At 44.4% G+C, this 21,344-nt stretch overlaps 1 protein-coding gene across 4 annotated transcripts in view; it reads left to right on the top strand.

Moving 5' to 3' along the window:
• Window positions 1-21,344, top strand: part of LOC110530231 (glypican-5) — a 218,286-nt gene that overhangs the window by 81,710 nt on the left and 115,232 nt on the right. For 2 of the 4 annotated variants that reach the window (XM_036985798.2, XM_036985801.2), the window contains exons 5-6: window positions 1,571-1,630; window positions 2,577-2,699. In XM_036985798.2, coding sequence (XP_036841693.2) covers window positions 1,571-1,630; window positions 2,577-2,699 — 183 coding nt within the window. The remainder of the gene's footprint in view (window positions 1-1,570; window positions 1,631-2,576; window positions 2,700-21,344) is intronic. The other 2 variants (XM_036985799.2, XM_090182140.1) reach the window with 1 other exon arrangement.

The raw sequence follows: 21,344 nt of genomic DNA on the forward strand, positions 1-21,344 counted from the left end.
CAGACAACAATCTAATTTCCAGACAACAATCTAATTTCCAGACAACAATCTAATTTCCAGGCAGGAATCTAATTTCCAGGCAGGAATCTAATTTCCAGGCAGGAATCTAATTTCCAGGCAGGAATCTAATTTGAAGAAAACAATCTAATTTCCAGGCAGGAATCTAATTTCCAGGCAGGAATCTAATTTCCAGGCAGGAATCTAATTTCCAGGCAGGAATCTAATTTGAAGACAACAATCTAATTTCCAGACAACAATCTAATTTCCAGGCAGGAATCTAATTTCCAGGCAGGAATCTAATTTCCAGACAGCAATCTAATTGCAGACAACAATCTGATTTCAAGACAACAATCTAATTTCCAGGCAGGAATCTAATTTCCAGACAACAATCTAATTTCCAGGCAGGAATCTAATTTCCAGACAGCAATCTAATTTCAAGACAGCAATCGTATTTCCACACAACAATCTGATTTCAAGACAACAATCTAATTTCCAGACAGCAATCGAATTTCCAGACAACAATCTGATTTCAAGACAACAATCTAATTTCCAGACAGTAATCTAATTTCCAGACAACAATCTGATTTCAAGACAACAATCTAATTTCCAGACAGCAATCTGATTTCAAGACAACAATCTAATTTCCAGACAGTAATCTAATTTCCAGACAGCAATCTAATTTCCAGACAACAATCTAATTTCAAGACAACAATCTAATTTCCAGACAGCAATCGAATTTCCAGACAACAATCTGATTTCAAGACAACAATCTAATTTCCAGACAGTAATCTAATTTCCAGACAACAATCTGATTTCAAGACAACAATCTAATTTCCAGACAACAATCTAATTTCCAGACAGCAATCTGATTTCAAGACAACAATCTAATTTCCAGACAGCAATCTGATTTCAAGACAACAATCTAATTTCCAGACAGTAATCTAATTTCCAGACAACAATCTGATTTCAAGACAACAATCTAATTTCCAGACAACAATCTAATTTCCAGACAGCAATCTGATTTCAAGACAACAATCTAATTTCCAGACAGCAATCTGATTTCAAGACAACAATATAATTTCCAGACAGTAATCTAATTTCCAGACAGCAATCTAATTTCCAGACAACAATCTGATTTCAAGACAACAATCTAATTTCCAGACAGTAATCTAATTTCCAGACAACAATCAAATTTCCAGACAACAATATCAATTTACTTTGTGAAAAAGGGGTAGTACACACATATAGTTGTGTTGTATTCTTAAATGTGATTTTAATTGCTCACTTGTATGACTTTCAACAGCTGTTTTAACATTGTCACGTGGGACAACAAATGAGTGGTGGTGTTTTTGGGGTGTTTCCCACCCTGACCTCTGACCTCTGCATGTGCATGACTCACCCTTATCCAGGGTCGTAAACTGACTATTTCTTCCTCTCCCTCCCCTCCTTGTTTTGTCTTGCCCTCATTTTGTCCCACCCCCCGTTTTCTTTGTTTTCTCTCCCTGCACCTCTCCTGCTTGTGTCATTCCCCCCCCCCCCCCCCCCCCCCCCGGACTCCTTCCATCCTCAGTTCATTCCCCCTGAAACCCTCCAAGAACGATAAACCTAGAAGTCTGAAAAAGATCTCTAGGTAAGCATGACCAACCAACCCACCCACCCGGTGAATGACAACTACCTCTCTCTGTCTCTGCTTCTCAGTCTCACATATGTATGTCTGTCTTTGTCTTTGTCCATGTGTCTTTCTGTCTGTGCCCTCTGCTTCTATCTCTATCTCTCCCTTTCACCCTCTCTCTCTCTCTCTCTCTCTCTCTCACCCTCTCTCTCTCACCCACTCTCTCTCTCTCTCACCCTCTCTCTCTAACCCTCTCTCTCTCTCTCTCTCTCTCTCACCCTCTCTCTCTCTCTCTCTCTCTCTCTCTCTCTCTCTCTCTCTCTCTCTCTCTCTGTGTGACAGCACTATGTTGTCATCAGTATTGGATCAGGCTATGATGTCTCTCAACATATGTGTGTGTATCTGTCTGTCTATCTGGCTAGTGACAGGTGATTAATGATATGGTTTAACCCTTCATAATCCCCTCGTCATTCATTAGGTTCCCATTCGCGGCCCACCCCTAACGGGAGGCTCTGATACTATCGTCATGACAGCCCTGACTGATGGGGTCCTAACAGCATGTGACCTCACATGACCCATATTATTGGAGTTCCCCTGTCTCTTGGGTGGCCGTAACAGGTGCCTGATCAGAATTATTCTCTTGTTTGGCCACCAGTCACTACAGCATCAATATTATTTTCAATGTGTTTTTAAAGCTCTATGGGAACTATATTTCTTTAGGTTCGACAGTATTCCTTTAGGTTCTGTCTATGCACCTGTCATTTTATTTACACATTCATATCATGATTACATATCATATGTAGTTGGGTGGTAGCCATAGACGTTACAGTGTGCTGTGTTTCTTATAACATGGAGTCTCTCACCCCTCTGTCCTCTGTCCTCTTTCCCACCTCTCTATCCCTCCTTTCTCTCTCCTGTCGCTCTCCATCCTTTCTGTTCTCTCCATCCTCTCTTCCCATCTCAGGGAGTTTCTGAGCTACATCCAGCGCTATAAGTCATTCTTTGCCATGCTTCCGGAGATGCTGTGTGAGGGAGAGATGGTGGTGGACGACTTTACCTGCTGGAGCGGAGACGACGTGGTGGAGAGGTAAGACTGAAGAGGAGGAAAGAGAGCTGGATGGGGGATGAGAGAGGAGGATAAAGGAGTATAGGTGATGTGTGAGAGGACGTGGTGGAGAGGTAATGACTGAAGAGGAGGAAAGAGAGCGGGATGGGGGATGAGAGAGGAGGATAAAGGAGTGTAGGTGATGTGTGAGACGACGTGGTGGGCGGGGGGTTAGAGAGAGAGAGGAAGGAGAGAGGAAGGAAAGAGAAAGGGGGTCGAATAGGTAAGACAGGAATTATTTATGACCACTCAGTGTTGTTTAGAAGCTCATACGCTGCCCTACTCTACTGGGTCTGCTGGTAGAGTGTGTGTTTGTGTTGTGTGTTGGTGTAATAAGCCTGTGTGTGGTATTATGAGGCTGTTGTTGATTTGCGAGGGAATGTGGAAGTCATAAGGAACATCTTTCCCTGTTGGATGAAGTATAGCACTGTCTGTCTGTCTGTCTGTCTGTCTGTCTCTCTCTCTCTCTCTCTCTCTCTCTCTCTCATTTATGAGCTGTTTGTTTGGTGCTGATTTGGGGGCGTGGCTTTCGATCCTTCTTCCTGTACGTGGCTGTGTGGGATCCACTCATCACCTGGACATTAAACCACTGCCATGTGTGTCTTTGCACGTGTGTATGCATTTGTGTATGTGTGAGAGAGTGTACATACGTGTGTGTGTGTGTATGAGCAAACGCTGATCTGTAACTTATTCCATCTCTGGAAGGGCTTCATAAGCGTTTCTAGAAAGTTCTCTTCCCTATGCAATTATGACAACACTGGGGCCTGCGGTGGCCCCTGCCTGGCTTCAGTTACCATGGTACACACACACACACACACACACACACACACACACACACACACACACACACACACACACACACAGAGACAACCCTGGCCACCCATCTGATAGTGTTGGTCCTTTATGCTATTGTTTTAGTTTGGCCTCGTCGTCCATACTGCATGTCTCTTAGTCTGTCCCATGGGGATTGTGGGAGTAGAGGGCACTGTGCTTCTGATGAAAGGAACTCTTATTTTTTGTCTCTACTCTCCCCTTCTCCACTCTCCCCTTCTATTCTCTCTTTTTTTCTTCTCTGGCACTGAGAGAGACCAAAAGAGAGACAGAGAAAGAGGGAGGGAGAGAGAGACAGAGAAACAGAGAGAGACAGAGAAAAGAGGCCCAGTTCCTGACTTTATGCACTTAAAAATGTATCATTGGCTCTTAGAGAGACCACACATTCATCATGTCAAGCATTCTGACACAGCATGTCTCTCAGTGAAAACAACCCTGGTGTTCTCTGTTACCAAGAATATATGAGAGGAGAAGAGAGGGGTAGAGAGGAGGAGAAGAGAGTGGTAGGGAGGAGGAGAAGAGAGCGGTAGAGAGGAGAAGAGAGGGGTAGAGAGGAGGAGAAGAGAGAGGGAGAGAGAAGAAGAGAGGGGTAGGGAGGAGGAGAAGAGAGAGGAAAAGAGGGTTAGAGAGGAGAAGAGAGAGGGAGAGAGAAGAAGAGAGGGGTAGAGAGGAGGAGAAGAGAAAGGGAGAGAGGAGGTACATGGAGTGCTGGAACACAACACCGGGCTAAACAAATGAAATCATCCAACACTTTGAGAAGATATTGTTCACCCAACACTTTGAGAAGATATGGTTCATCTGACACTTTGAGAAGATATGGTTCATCTAACAACTTTGAGAAGATATGGTTCATCTAACACTTTGAGAAGATATGGTTCATCTGACACTTTGAGAAGATGTTGTTCATCTGACACTTTGAGAAGATATGGTTCATCTAACACTTTGAGAAGATATAGTTCATCTGACACTTTGTGAAGATATGGTTCATCTGACACTTTGTGAAGATATGGTTCATCCAACACTTTGAGAAGATATGGTTCATCTGACACTTTGAGAAGATATGGTTCATCTGACACTTTGAGAAGATATGGTTCATCTGACACTTTGAGAAGATATGGTTCATCTGACACTTTGAGAAGATATGGTTCATCCAACACTTTGAGAAGATATGGTTCATCTGACACTTTGAGAAGATATGGTTCATCTGACACTTTGAGAAGATATGGTTCATCCAACACTTTGAGAAGATATGGTTCATCCAACACTTTGAGAAGCTATGGTTCATCCAACACTTTGAGAAGATATGGTTCATCTGACACTTTGTGAAGATATGGTTCATCCAACACTTTGAGAAGATATGGTTCATCCAACACTTTGAGAAGATATGGTTCATCTGACACTTTGAGAAGATATGGTTTATCCAACACTTTGAGAAGATATGGTTCATCCAACACTTTGAGAAGATATGGTTCATCTGACACTTTGAGAAGATATGGTTCATCCAACACTTTGAGAAGATATGGTTCATCCAACACTTTGAGAAGATATGGTTCATCTGACACTTTGCGAATATATGGTTCATCTGACACTTTGAGAAGATGTTGTTCATCTGACACTTTGAGAAGATATGGTTCATCTAACACTTTGAGAAGATATGGTTCATCTGACACTTTGTGAAGATATGGTTCATCCAACACTTTGAGAATATATGGTTCATCCAACACTTTGAGAAGATATGGTTCATCCAACACTTTGAGAAGATATGGTTCATCTGACACTTTGAGAAGATATGGTTCATCTGACACTTTGAGAAGCTATGGTTCATCCAACACTTTGAGAAGATATGGTTCATCCAACACTTTGAGAAGCTATGGTTCATCCAACACTTTGAGAAGATATGGTTCATCTGACACTTTGTGAAGATATGGTTCATCCAACACTTTGAGAAGATATGGTTCATCCAACACTTTGAGAAGCTATGGTTCATCTGACACTTTGAGAATATATGGTTCATCTGACACTTTGAGAAGATATGGTTCATCTGACACTTTGAGAATATATGGTTCATCTGACACTTTGAGAAGATATGGTTCATCTGACACTTTGTGAAGATATGGTTCATCTAACACTTTGAGAATATATGGTTCATCTGACACTTTGAGAATATATGGTTCATCTGACACTTTGAGAAGATATGGTTCATCTGACACTTTGTGAAGATATGGTTCATCTGACACTTTGAGAATATATGGTTCATCTGACACTTTGAGAAGATATGGTTCATCTGACACTTTGAGAAGATATGGTTCATCTAACACTTTGAGAAGATATGGTTCATCTGACACTTTGAGAAGATATGGTTCATCCAACACTTTGAGAAGATATGGTTCATCCAACACTTTGAGAAGATATGGTTCATCCAACACTTTGAGAAGATATGGTTCATCTGACACTTTGAGAAGATATGGTTCATCCAACACTTTGAGAAGATATGGTTCATCTGACACTTTGAGAAGATATGGTTAATCTAATACTTTGAGAAGATATGGTTCATCTGACACTTTGAGAAGATATGGTTCATCCAATACTTTGAGAAGATATGGTTCATCCAACACTTTGAGAAGATATTGTTCATCTGACACTCTTCAAGGCCAGCGGCACTCTTCAGCAGTCTGTGTGTGTGTCGGTATGTGTGTGCATGTGTGTGTGTTTGTGAGAAAGAGAGTAACAGAGAGAAAAGAAAGAGAGTCTTTGTGAGATTACAGACTTATCCTTTGGTTCAGTGAGCCACTATATTTATTGAGAAATGTGTGAAATTGAGTCTGCCCGGCTCACCCCATGGTGCACTGTTATCCAACAACTTCTAAGTCAGCAACCTCTTGTGTGTGTGTGTGTGTGTGTGTGTGTGTGTGTGTGTGTGTGTGTGTGTGTGTGAGTGAGAGAGCAACAGGACAGGGCATGAAAGGGGGTTGCCCCGGTGGCACTGTGCCCCTCTCTCGCCCCTGTGCCCCTCTCTCGCCCCGGTGGCCGTCTCTCGCCCTGTGCCCCTGGTCGGGGTAGGTAGCAGTGCAGAGGGACCGGGGGGGCAGGGAGGCCTTGGCAGGATAAAGGCCCATTGTTGGGAGAGCGGAGTGAGGCACAGCCCTGCAGTGGGGACCCCCAAACCCTGAAGGGTAGAAACAAAGACCCTCCTATGAGGCTGTATGGGAAATAATGGAGCCCTGAGGCCCTGTACTCACTGTAGACCTGTTAGCTTGCATATACCCTGCCTGGGAATGTCCTAGCCTACCCTGACAAAAAAAGAGAGGAGAGGATAGGCGAAGGGAGGAAGGAAGGGAGGAGAGGATTGCAGTAGGGTGGTGTTGCAGTAGGACGGTGTTGCAGTAGGAAAGGTGCTTCAGTAGGAATGGTGCTTCAGTAGGAATAGTGTTGCAGTAGGAATGGTACTGCAGTAGGAATGGTGCTGCAATAGGAATAGTGTTGCAGTAGGAATGGTGCTGCAGTAGGAATAGTGTTGCAGTAGGAATGGTGCTGCAGTAGGAATGGTGTTGCAGTAGGGTGGTGTTGCAGTAGGATGGTGTTGCAGTAGGATGGTGTTGCAGTAGGAAAGGTGCTTCAGTAGGAATGGTGCTACAATAGGAATAGTGTTGCAGTAGGAATGGTGCTGCCGTAGGAATGGTGCTGCAAATGGAATGGTGCTGCAGTGGGAATAGTGTTGCAGTAGGAATGGTGCTGCAGTAGGAATGGTGCTGCAAATGGAATGGTGCTGCAGTAGGAATAGTGTTGCAGTAGGAATGGTGCTGCAGTAGGAATTGTGCTGCAAATGGAATGGTGCTGCAGTAGGAATGGTGTTGCAGTAGGAATGGTGCTGCAGTAGGAATGGTGCTGAAGTAGGAATGGTGCTGCAATAGGAATGGTGTTGCAGTAGGAATGGTGCTGCAGTAGGAATGGTGTTGCAGTAGGACTGGTGCTGCAGTAGGAATGGTGTTGCAGTAGGAATGGTGCTTCAGTAGGAATGGTGCTGCAATAGGAATGGTGTTGCAGTAGGAATGGTGCTGCACGAGGACTGGTGCAGCAGTAGGAATGGTGCTGCAGTAGGAATGGTGTTGCAGTAGGAATGGTGTTGCGGTAGGAATGGTGCTGCAGTAGGACTGGTGCTTCAGCAGGAATGGTGCTGCAGTAGGAATGGTGTTGCAGTAGGACTGGTGCTGCAGTAGGAATGGTGTTGCAGTAGGAATGGTGCTGCAGTAGGAATGGTATTGCAGAAGGAATGGTGCTTCAGTAGGAATGGTGCTGTAGTAGGCATGGTGCTTCAGTAGGAATGGTGCTTCAGTAGGAATGGTGTTGCAGTAGGACTGGTGCTGCAGTAGGAATGGTGCTGCAGTAGGAATAGTGTTGCAGTAGTTATGGTGCTTCAGTTGGAATGGTGTTGCAGTAGGAATGGTGCTGCAGTAGGAATAGTGTTGCAGTAGGAATAGTGTTGCAGTAGGAATGGTGCTGTAGTAGGAATGGTGCTTCAGTAGGAATGGTGCTTCAGTAGGAATGGTGTTGCAGTAGGAATGGTGTTGCAGTAGTAATGGTGCTGCAGTAGGAATAGTGTTGCAGTAGTCATGGTGCTTCTGTTGGAATGGTGTTGCAGTAGGAATTTTGCTGCAGTAGGAATAGTGTTGCAGTAGTAATGGTGCTGCAGTAGGAATAGTGTTGCAGTAGTCATGGTGCTTCTGTTGGAATGGTGTTGCAGTAGGAATGGTGCTGCAGTAGGAATAGTGTTGCAGTAGTTATGGTGCTTCAGTTGGAATGGTGTTGCAGTAGGAATGGTGCTGCAGTAGGAATAGTGTTGCAGTAGTTATGGTGCTTCAGTTGGAATGGTGTTGCAGTAGGAATGGTGCTGCAGTAGGAATGGTGCTGTAGTAGGAATAGTGTTGCAGTAGGAATGGTGCTGCAGTAGGAATGGTGTTGCAGTAGGAATGGTGCTGCAGTAGGACTGGTGCTGCAGTAGGAATGGTAATGCAGTAGGAATGGTGCTGTAGTAGGAATGGTGCTGTAGTAGGAATAGTGTTGCAGTAGGAATGGTGTTGCAGTAGGAATGGTGCTGCAGTAGGAATGGTGCTTCAGTTGGAATGGTGCTGCAGTAGGAATGGTGCTTCAGTTGGAATGGTGTTGCAATAGGAATGGTGCTGTAGTAGGAATGGTGCTGCAGTAGGAAAGGTACACTGTCCTAGTAGAGTTGTAATTTCCTGGAGAGGGGCGGGTCTCACAGAGGATCTGTGGGTATGGTGCATTCCCAGAAAGCAGTAGGAAAATAACACACTGTCCCATATCACTCTATACTCTCCAAATGCTGTACAACAGCTGGGACACCTATTCATTAACATATATACAGTATCTGTGTGTGTGTGTTTGTGAGTGTGTGTGATAATGTCTCAATCTTATTCTTATCACTAGTATCATGACATTGTTCATCCTCATCGTCATTATTATCATCAACATCAACAACATGTACTTAGTGTTTGAAGGATGTAGTTCAAAAAGTATTTTTTTTTTATGTGTCACGTTCAACACCAGCACTTTCACTCAGGATAACAAGGGTTGTCAGTCCGACCACTCTCTCTGTCATCCAGAAATCCAAACACAGCATCTGGCATGGTCTCTGTGAGTTAGTTTGAGTACACTATCTTTTTTTCTACTTTCTTCTTGTATACTTTATGAGAGAGAGAGAGAGACAGAGAGAAATTCTTCTCTAAGCCATGTTCTCCAAGAGAGGGTCAGGGTGTTTGTGTGTGTGTATGTGTATTTGTGTGTGTGGTACAGGAAGGCCAGCGAGAGGTGAGATATCTCCAAGCTGATTCCTAAACCATGTGGAGGAGGACAATGCGCCTGTAGTGCTTCTGAATGCCTCACATAACTGGAAGGTTATGAAAATCTGTTTGTTTATCATCCTGACATCTGGAATCCTGATGTCAGAATCGCGGGGAGAGGCAGAGAGGGCTGCACTCTGTACTGGGTAAAGGCGTCACCCCTTTCTCCTTCCCACTGGGCACAGACGTCAATTCAACATCCATTTGACATTGGTTCCATTGAAAACAACATTGATTCAACCGGTGTGTGCCCAGTGGGTTCTCTGTCTTTCGCTCTCTCATATCTCAATGTCTCACTCTCTCTTGGTATCATTATGCATGGACACTTGCATGTACACACATACACACACGGGCACGCACACACACACACACACACACACACACACACACACACACACACACACACACAGTAACAGGTAGGCCTACATATACTGTAAACCCAAACAGCTGTGTCACCAACAGTGCATTCACTGCACTGCAGCCTGGCTTGCTTTGTGGTGAAGGAGAGAGAGAGAGAGAGAGTTGTTTAAGGAGAGGGAGACAGGGAGAGGGAGAGAGATGTTTATGGAGAGAGAGACAGGGAGAGGGAGAGAGAGGTTGAGCGAGAGAGAGATTAAAAGGAACATCAAAATCGAAATTCCAATTAGAATATGGCTCAACATTTTTCAATCAGTTATAGAACCAATTGCTCTATATGGCAGTGAAGTATGGGGTCCAATCTCTAATAATGAATTTACCAAATGGGACAAACATCCAATTGAAATACTGCATGCAGAGTTTTGCAAGACTGTATTGCAAGTGCAAAGAAAAAGTCCAAATAACACATGTAGAGCAGAATTGGGCCGATACCCCCTCCTCATTCGAATAGAAAAAAGAGCCATCAAATTTTACAACCATCTAAAAACAAGTGACCCCAAAACATTCCATCACACAGCTCTACAATGTACAAGAGATGAAGCAAGAGAAGAGTCCCCTCAGCCAGCTGGTTCTGAGGCTCAGTTCACCAACCCAAACCAACCCCATAGAGCCTCAGGACAGCACTCAGAAAATCTGGCCCAACCAAATCATCACAAAACAAGAAGAAAAATATACAGTGCCTTGCGAAAGTATTCGGCCCCCTTGAACTTTGCGACCTTTTGCCACATTTCAGGCTTCAAACATAAAGATATAAAACTGTATTTTTTTGTGACGAATCAACAACAAGTGGGACACAATCATGAAGTGGAACGACATTTATTGGATATTTCAAACTTTTTTAACAAATCAAAAACTGACAAATTGGGCGTGCAAAATTATTCAGCCCCCTTAAGTTAATACTTTGTAGCGCCACCTTTTGCTGCGATTACAGCTGTAAGTCGCGTGGGGTGTCTCTATCAGTTTTGCACATCGAGAGACTGAATTTTTTTCCCATTCCTCCTTGTATAACAGCTCGAGCTCAGTGAGGTTGGATGGAGAGCATTTGTGAACAGCAGTTTTCAGTTCTTTCCACAGATTCTCGATTGGATTCAGGTCTGGACTTTGACTTGGCCATTCTAACACCTGGATATGTTTATTTTTGAACCATTCCATTGTAGATTTTGCTTTATGTTCTGGATCATTGTCTTGTTGGAAGACAAATCTCCGTCCCAGTCTCAGGTCTTTTGCAGACTCCATCAGGTTTTCTTCCAGAATGGTCCTGTATTTGGCTCCATCCATCTTCCCATCAATTTTAACCATCTTCCCTGTCCCTGCTGAAGAAAAGCAGGCCCAAACCATGATGCTGCCACCACCATGTTTGACAGTGGGGATGGTGTGTTCAGCTGTGTTGCTTTTACGCCAAACATAACGTTTTGCATTGTTGCCAAAAAGTTCAATTTTGGTTTCATCTGACCAGAGCACCTTCTTCCACATGTTTGGTGTGTCTCCCAGGTGGCTTGTGGCAAACTTTAAACGACACTTTTTATGGATATCTTTAAGAAATGGCTTTCTTCTTGCCACTCTTCCATAAAGGCCAGATTTGTGCAATATACGACTGATTGTTGTCCTATGGACAGAGTCTCCCACCTCAGCTGTAGATCTTTGCAGTTCATCCAGAGTGATCATGGGCCTCTTGGCTGCATCTCTGATCAGTCTTGTCCTTGTATGAGCTGAAAGTTTAGAGGGACGGCCAGATCTTGGTAGATTTGCAGTGGTCTGATACTCCTTCCATTTCAATATTATCGCTTGCACAGTGCTCCTTGGGATGTTTAAAGCTTGGGAAATCTTTTTGTATCCAAATCCGGCTTTAAACTTCTTCACAACAGTATCTCGGACCTGCCTGGTGTGTTCCTTGTTCTTCATGATGCTCTCTGCGCTTTTGACGGACCTCTGAGACTATCACAGTGCAGATGCATTGATACGGAGACTTGATTACACACAGGTGGATTGTATTTATCATCATTAGTCATTTAGGTCAACATTGGATCATTCAGAGATCCTCACTGAACTTCTGGAGAGAGTTTGCTGCACTGAAAGTAAAGGGGCTGAATAATTTTGCCCGCCCAATTTTTCAGTTTTTGATTTGTTAAAAAAGTTTGAAATATCCAATAAATGTCGTTCCACTTCATGATTGTGTCCCACTTGTTGTTGATTCTTCACAAAAAAATACAGTTTTATATCTTTATGTTTGAAGCCTGAAATGTGGCAAAAGGTCGCAAAGTTCAAGGGGGCCGAATACTTTCGCAAGGCACTGTATCACCTATTGGAAAGACACCACAAAAAAATCAAAGTAAACTTCAATGCTATTTGTCTCTAAACAGACAGTACATGGTGGCAGACTATCTGACCACTGTGACTGATAGAAAACTGAGGAAAACATTGACTAGGTACAGACTCAGTGAGCACAGTCTGGCTATAGAGACTGGTCGTCACAGACAAACCTGGCTGCTCAGAGAGGACAGGCTGTGCTCACTCTGCTCCATGGGAGAGGTAGAGACAGAGCTGCATTTCCTATTACACTGTGACAAATACTCAGACCTAAGAGAATATTTATTTCCCAAAATTATAACTTAATACAAAGAATTTGAAACTATAAAATCAATAATTTATTGGGTGAAAAGCCAAAATGTGCTATTTTGGCAGCCAAATATGTGTCCTCCTGCCACAACCTGATAATATTTCCCATCTTGTTTTGTTTTATCTTTCATACCACGTCATGTGTTTTCTCAGTCATGAGAGAGAGACTGTCTTTTCAGTCATGTTGACACTGGTCTAATACTATTGCTTTAATGTATTGTTGTTCTCATTAATATTGTTGTTGTAGTTGTTGTTAATGGTAATCCCATGTCCACTACTACTATTATTATTGCTGTTGGTCCCACCATTTATTTATATATAAATATATTTTATATATAAATATATATTTTCATTTTATTTATATTTTTCGATATGTATACTTTGACAATGTAAGTAATAATGAACTTGCCATGTCAATAAAGTCAATTGAATTGAATTGACAGGGAGAGAAAGAGAGAGGTTGAGAGAGAGACAGGGAGAGGGAGAGAGGTTGAGAGGGAGAGAGAGAGAGACAGGGAGAGGGAGAGAGGTTGAGAGAGAGACAGGGAGAGGGAGAGAGGTTGAGAGGGAGAGCAAGATGTTGAAAGGGAGAGAGAGAGACAGGGAGAGGGAGAGAGAGGTTGAAAGGGAGAGAGAGAGAGAGAGAGACAAGGAGAGGGAGAGAGGTTGAGAGCGAGAGAGAGGTTGAGAGGGAGATATAGAGACAGGGAGAGGGAGAGAGAGGTTGAGAGGGTGAGAGAGGTTGAGAGAAAGAGGGAGAGAGAGAGAGACAGAGAGAGAGTGATAGAGAGAGAGTGGGAAGGGGGGGGGGGGGGGGTTGTGGTGACGACTGAGGGACTGCACAGTCAGATATATTAAGGGGGGACCTCGCCAGACTGTGTGTGGCTGAGGCTTGCGTCTTGGCAGTGAAATTCCCTTTCATACCAGCTCTGACCAGAAGCCTGTTCTGAGACGAACTTCCATGTCTGTCTGTCTGTCCACCCAGAGACACAGTCTGCAGTGTGTGTGTGTGTGTGTGATTTTTTTCTTCTTCACCCCATAGTGAAGTCTCTCTTCGCCCCTTCTTTTGTTCCCTCGTCGTTATCCTCCTCCCTTATCCTCCCCCTGCTTTTAACCCCTCCCTTACTCTCCGTCTCCCCATATGTGGTTGTCTTACCTGCCTTAGTTGAATGCACCTCCGGTAAGGTAAGTGTGTCTGCTAACAGTGACGTGTCCAGAGCGTTTTGAATGGGGCGGCCAAGGTGGAGGGGGACAATAACATTTTGAACCTTAATCGATGCAAGGTGGATTTTTCAATATATATATATATATATCCTGGTACATTCCCAGGATTTTATAGAAGGGTATTAGCATACAGAAGTAAATTCACGTGAAAGTGACATCCAGAATGCTAATTGTACCGCTACATTTGGGCATTTTAACTGTACAAATGTTTTACTTTTGAATGTGTCGTGAACCCAGGCGGTCACCTTTTCATCTGACTGTCCAAAGAATCACTTCAAAACGTAGGCCAAGTAGGTTCGCTGCTCACGGTGCCCCCACCATTTGAATAGAAAAGGGGCATCTATTACGAACACCATCAGTGTCATGCCATCAGTGTCATGGCATTCAGCCAAGAAAGTAGCGTGGTACATGGAGGCCAAGGGAAGCCAGGCTTCCCCCAAAAGTGTCAAAGAAAGAAAAGAAACAAACGTATGAAAGGATTTCTCATTTGTGTCTATCAGTGTTTCAGAATTCTCCTTCACATTCACAAGAGGCTGAATCGGTTTCAGCGGAGAAAGGATCTGAGCGAGGATCTGAGCGGCCCTCTGTCCTACTATCTGTAGTCCATCTGTCTGATGCTGTCTGGCCAAAAAGAATAATGACATGTCATGTTATGTTTGGCCAGACAGCATCAGATTGATGGACTCAACATACTATGACAGAGGGGCCCTGTTTGCCTTGCTCTTATGCTCTTATGCTTTCTCCGGTGAGATTTACAAAATCTTGGTCAAAACTAACTTTGGGGGGGGGGGGGGGGGCACTAGGGTGACCAATGACATTTCTCCCTGGACACGTCACTGTCTGCTAAGTGACTAAAATGTAAATGAAGTATTTTATCCACAGTGGGATCAGTAATTGTCATGTTAATCGTCATGTACCTTGCGACACCAGTCAGTCATTCAGTGAGTCAGTGAGACCATGCTCTCATTGTTTGGCAGAGCCCTACACACAGCCCCGTCTCAGACAAAAGTCTAGGACATACTCTCCCCCCGAACCCTTCCAACCCTCCACACTTCCTAGATCTCACCCTACCTAACCTTTCCCTCACCTTTCATCCTTGCGTCACCCCTCATCCCAACGTTGTCAACCTCATTAGAACGTAACATTTCTGCCTCTCCACCCCTTATCTCCGTTCCTCTCTCCTTCCTCCCCTCCTTCCATCCCACTTTCCTTTCCAGTTATCCTCGGAGCCAGCGGCCTATCCCTTTCCCATAACCCTTAGCTGTTGGCTAGGACCCCACCATGACCTACACTGCTCGCTGACAAGACTCTTTCTCTCTCTCTGTGTGTGTGTGTGTGTGTGTGTGTGTGTGTGTGTGTGTGTGTGTGTGTGTGTGTCAGCGGAGTGCACTGTCGTGGCCGTGGGCAAAAGAGAGAGGAGAGACAATGGAATGTATGCACCAAGGGTGTGTGTGTGTTTATACACAGGACCTGCACATGTGTGTGTGGGGTGGTTTATGATGTTTTAATGATTGTGTAAGTGTGTGCATGTATTATTGTAGGCCTGCAAACGGTTTTGATGTTAAGTTTTGATGTTAAGTTTGTGTGGGTTCCCATAGTGTTTGTGTGTTTTTGTGCAGGTTTCCATAGTGTTTGTGTGTGTTTGTGGCTTCACATAGTGTTTGTGGGTTCCCATAGTGTTTGTGTGTGTTTGTGGGTTCACATAGTGTTTGTGTGTGTTTGTGGGTTCACATAGTGTTTGTGTGTGTTTGTGGGTTCCCATAGTGTTTGTGTGTATTTGTCAGTCTGCAAATTTGACTATGTGCAGTATGTCTGCATGATTTGTCTGAGTGTGTTGACTCTTGGTAATAAATGAATCTACAAGCTTGTATAATGTGATGACTTGTATCTCCCTATGTAGAACCTTTATGGATAATGTTGTAGCATTCGGTTGAGCAGTATGCAAAGTTAGTTAGATGTGCTCAGGAAATGGATTCAACAGTATTTAATGGACCGTCAATGATATATATTTTACTAGAACATTTTACATGGGACTGACATGCATTCACAACGTTTCACACTGTTCTCATTGGCAAGGCTGCAGACTAGTGAGGAGGGCTGGGAGGGAGTAACAGAGGGAGAGAGACAGGGAGGGAGAGAGACCGGGAGGGAGAGAGTCAGGGAGGGAGAGAGTCAGGAAGGGAGAGAGACAGGGAGGGGGAGAGATGGAGGGAGAGAGACAGGGAGGGAGAGAGACAGGGAGGGAGAGAGACAGGGAGGGAGAGAGTCAGGGAGAGAGAGAGACAGGGAGGGAGAGAGTCAGGGAGGGAGAGAGTCAGGGAGGGAGAGAGACAGGGAGAGAGAGAGACAGGGAGGGGGAGAAACAGGGAGGGAGAGAGTCAGGGAGGGAGAGAGTCAGGGAGGGAGAGAGTCAGGGAGGGAGAGAGTCAGGGAGGGAGAGAGGCAAGAAGGGAGAGAGACAGGGAGAGGGAGAGTCAGGGAGGGAGAGAGTCATGGAGGGAGAGAGACAGGGAGGGGGAGAGAAAGGGAGGGAGAGAGACAGGAAGGGAGAGAGGCAGGAAGGGAGAGAGAGAGACAGGGAGGGAGAGAGTCAGGGAGGGAGAGAGTCAGGGAGGGAGAGAGTCAGGGAGGGAGAGAGGCAGAGAGAGAGAGACAGGGAGAGAGTCAGGGAGGGAGCGAGTCAGGGAGGGAGAGAGGGAGGGATGGAGAGAGACAGAGAGAGAGACAGGGAGGGAGAGATACAGGGAGGGAGAGAGACAGGGAGGGAAGGATGGAGGCGGGAAGAGATGGAGAGATGGGTAGAAGAAGAGAAAAGGGAGAGAGATGTAAGTAGGTGGGAGGGAGGGAAAGGGAACGAGAGAGGAATGAGAGAGATGAATGGATGGAGGGAGGAATAGAAGGCTGGATGGATAGGAGGGGTGATGGGGTGGCTCAGTAACAGTAGCTATAGAGGAAGACTGTGTCTTTGGGGTTTCATTTCGTCTATGACGTGGTTTGAAGAGCCTCCCTTTGAGTTCAAGGACTCCAAGCTGCTAGCATGCCCAGGGTGCCAGCCAATTCCATTGTGTGTGTGTGTGTGTGTGTGTGTGTGTGTGTGTGTGTGTGTGTGTGTGTGTGTGTGTGTGTGTGTGTGTGTGTGCGTGCGTGCGTGCGTGCGTGCGAGCAAGCGTGAGTCTTTGTGCACAAGCAGTGATTGTGTGTGTTCATGCATGCATACGTGATTGTGTGTGTGTGTGCGTGACTGTGTGTGACTGTGTGTGACTGTGTGTGTGTGTCCATATGTGTGTGTGCACGCAGCTCACTCTGTGCTCTCATCTTTGTCTCCCCAATACACGCTACTGGAGACTGGAGAGGGGACAAACCCCCAAATATGTCCCTCTGAATGGGACACAAAAGGACAGTTGGAACCACAAGACTTCTCCATCATGTCTGTAAGGGATAATCAACGAGGAGCCATGTGTTCTAAGGAAAATAATTAACCATGTGGAAGGTGTGTTCCCCGACGCTCTAGCGGAGTGGAACCGACCTTCCACGGATTTGCATTATTTTCCAGAGAACACATACAGTAGAGCCCAGATTTCATTATCCCTTTCATACCATGGCTGTAATTGAACACATTTGTGGGAGAAGATGGAACGAGATGGATTTTGGCCGACATTCTGCACATTTTCTCATCGAAGGAACATTTGATCTCGATACAGTTTTCTGTTCCCAAAACTAGAATCTGTTACGAACAGAGGGGACTAAGTTTTGTAGACGTTAACCTGCCAAAGTAAAATATATATATATATATATATATATATATATATATATATATATATGTGTCGTTTAGAAAGAGTGCAAAATTGAGTTATTGCACACGTGCACTTCACAGAGTAGATGTATTGTGTGCTAAAATATGTGCTAAATATGTGCCAATAGGATCTCGTTAGCTCGTTCTTCACTCTGCCCACTTCCTTGCTTGACTCCTTCCACTATGACTCATTTGTTCCCATTTGAAACGACAGGCAGTGTGGTCTGTCTTGGTGTAGTTATTAAAAATATTTGCTTTAGCTAACCAAACCATCAGTCCTAGCTTGCCATTGTGAAAATGTAATTCAACAATGCTAATAATGTTTTATAAGGAAATAATGCACGCTCTAGAATGCCCTTCAAGCCAATCAGAAACAAGTATTCAACAATGCTACTGTATAATGTGTTATAACACACACACACACACACACACACACACACACACACACACAAACACACACACACACACACACACACACACACACACACACACACACACACACACAAAGATGATAGTCAGCTAGGATGAAAGCCACTTTGCCTTGGATCCGTTTTATCTTCTATCAAAACAAGACATTGGAACTGTAGTTGTTCCAGTGAAATGAAGAGATGATTATAATACTTAAGTCTGATCCTTATCTAGTGTCAGAGTAGTGTGTGTGTGTGTGAGTGGTTCACTATAGCAAAGACAATAAAACAGGGACTTTAATGACTGACTGCTGAAAAGCCATAGGAGGTTTTGTGGGTGGGGACAGACCTGGGTCAAATACATGTAAAAAGACAAATATATGAGCTGATGTGCTTGATTTAGTTTGCCCGGTACAATGGAACCAATGAAATGTCCCTGAAGTGCAAATTCGAAGGTAAATCAAGCGCATTTCAAAGACGCTCAAGTCTCGTATTTATTACGTATTTGACCAAGTTCTACTGGGGAATAGAGTGATTTGACCCATCATACATTCGTGATTGCATACTTCATGGGGCTATAGGGCCAGGAGTTGTTCTGGGTCACAGCTCCCTATGTCTCGTCACGTATAGCTTGGCTCATTTCCATCGGGAAGACTCAGTGGTCTAGGTCCAGGGTTAGGCAGGTTGATCTGCAGGGAAGCCCAACCCAGGCCTGAGATCTGGGGTGAGAGCATTGGAGCTGGGGTTGAGCTCATCTTTTCCATAGAACACCATACATGAGCCACAATGCATGATGATATCACTTTTTTACGACTATTTCATATGGCTCTTCTCTTCATTGGTTAGACACTGGGGCTGCATGCTCCGTGAATCTATATGGTCTATGACTGTAATCGAACCAAATTATCAGGCCCCTATTGTGTGAATGTGTGTACGTGTGTGAGGAAGCAGGTGGTGGTGGTGGTGGTGGTGGTGGTGGTGTGTGTGTGTGTGTGTGTGTGTGTGTGTGTGTGTGTGTGTGTGTGTGTGTGTGTGTGTGTGTGTGTGTGTGTGTGTGTGTGTGTGTGTGTGTGTGTGTGTGTGTGTGTGTGTGTGTGTGTGTGTGTGGGTGGGTGCTTTCACTGCATTGATGTGCTTGGCAGCAGGGAGAGAGCCAGCATGAGTTTGTGTGTGTGTGTGCATGCGTGCGTGTGTGACGGGGACGTGACTCTACCGGCATTCCGTAGCTCATACACACACCACCCCAAACTGGCCTGGAATCCTAGGAACGCTTTCCCAATGGGTTCGGGTTACTGTACACACGCACGCACACACACACAAACGCACACAGACACACACACAGTACTACTTCCTATGTCCCTCACACGATAACAGTGGCCCGGTGAATAGTGGTCATTGAGTAGAGTAAATCAGATATAACTTTATTGTAAAGGTGTGTGTGTGTGTGTGTCTTCTTATGCGCTTTACCCTATGACGTGCCAGTCAGTAGCCCAGAAATAGTCTATAGCCATCTATAGGGCCATAATCCCGTGTCCACCCGGCTACACACACAATCCGTGTTTGGATCAAAGCAGAGATTTGGGAGAGGATTTGCCCAGCCCTTAGAACTGCATTAGAGGGGGTTAGAGATGTAGCGCTGTAGTGAAGTCGTACGGATCAGGGTTGTATTCATTAGGTACGAAACAGAAGAAAACCGACTAAAACAGGGAGGGATCTACCTGAAGTTGTCCAATAAGAAATGCTCGCTTTCCTTTTGCGTCACAAAAACCTTTGCTGCAATTTGAAATGTGTACACTAATGAATACAACCCAGTCCTCTCATACCTGTGACTATATTTTCCACGTCCCTGTGTGGATCACACATGGCCTCAGCTGTTATCTTAAGCCAGGGGTAAAGTTATCGAGCCTGAGTGGAAATCTGTTTCTGCTAAAACACTTAAACAAGTTTGGCTTGACAATGACAGCAAGGAGTTGGCAAGAGCACAGGCAAATCTGGCACCAGACTTAAGGCAATACCTGACTGTGGTACTACAGGACCAGAGTTACCTGCCCATGTCATGCGAAACATGCAAAATAGCTCCCAGGTGCAATGGTTCGTTGAAGTATTGTCACGACTTCCGCCGAAGTCGGTCCCTCTCCTTGTTCGGGCGGCATTCGGCGGTCGACGTCACCGGCTTTCTAGCTACTGCCGATCCACTTTTCATTTTCCATTTGTTTTGTCTTTGTTTCACACACCTGTTGTCAATCCCACAATCACTTGTTCATTATTTAACCCTCTGTTCCCCACATGTTTTTTTTTATGAGTGATGATTTATGAGTGATTTTTTCGGTCCGTCTGTGTGTGCTAAAGATGTTTATTTGTATATTTGTCCTTTTTTGAGTAAAGCACGTTTTTTACTCGTATCTGCTGTCCTGCGCCTGACTCTCTCACCAGCTACACGCAGGACTCTTTACAAGTATTCAACTGATTGATTGACAGACAGACAGAGATAGTATAATATCCTCGTCTGATAAGGCCAGTCCAGGAGGACAGACAGCCTGTAAATTGGCTTTATAACAATAGTTTGCCCTTTAACAATGTACTGTCAATTGAGTCTTTTGGCCAAGTGTACCTTACACTCACACAAGTTCACATTATGTCTATATAAAGTGTTGTAACGATGTGCAAATTGTTCAATATAAAAAAGGGGAAAATAAATCAACATAAATATGGGTTGTATTTACAATGGTGTTTGTTCTTCACTGGTTGCCCTTTTCTTGTGGCAACAGGTCACAAATCTTGCTGCTGTGATTACACACTGTGGTATTTCACCCAATAGATATGGGAGTTTATCAAAATTGGATTTGCTTTCCTTAGTTTTGTGTCAGTCACAGTTGTCATTTAACATCTCTTTTCTGCATTTTGTTAATTAGCAGGTACTGGCCAAATTCTGCTTTGCATGCATTATTTGGTGTTTTACGAGTCTCAATTTGGTGTTTGTCACATTTTGTGAATTCTTGGTTGGTGAGCAGACCTCAGACCTCACAACCATGAAGGGCAATGGGTTCTATAACTGATTCTAGTATTTTTAGCTAGATCCTAATTGGTATGTCAAATTTTATGTTCCTTTTGATGGTGTAGAAGATCCTTCTTGCCTTGTCTCTCAGATTGTTCACAGCTTTGTGGAAGTTACCTGTGGTGCTGATGTTTAGGCCAATGTAGGCATGTATAGTTTTTTGTGTGCTCTAGGGCATCGGTGTCAAGATGGAATTTGTATTTGTGGTCCTGGCGACTGGACATCTCCTGGCGACTGGACCTTTTTTGTCTTACTTGAGATTTACTGTCACAGCCCAGGTCTGACAGAATATGTTATGAAGATCTAGGTGCTGTAGGCCCTCCAGGCCCTCCTTGGTTGGTGACAGAAGCACCAGGTCATCAGCAAACAGTAGACATTTTACTTCAAATTCTAGTACGGTGAGTCCGGGTGCTGCAGACTGTTCTA

The sequence above is a fragment of the Oncorhynchus mykiss genome, chromosome 8, assembly GCF_057628025.1.
Source record: "Oncorhynchus mykiss isolate SJ-2025 chromosome 8, ASM5762802v1, whole genome shotgun sequence".
NCBI lineage: Eukaryota > Metazoa > Chordata > Actinopteri > Salmoniformes > Salmonidae > Oncorhynchus > Oncorhynchus mykiss.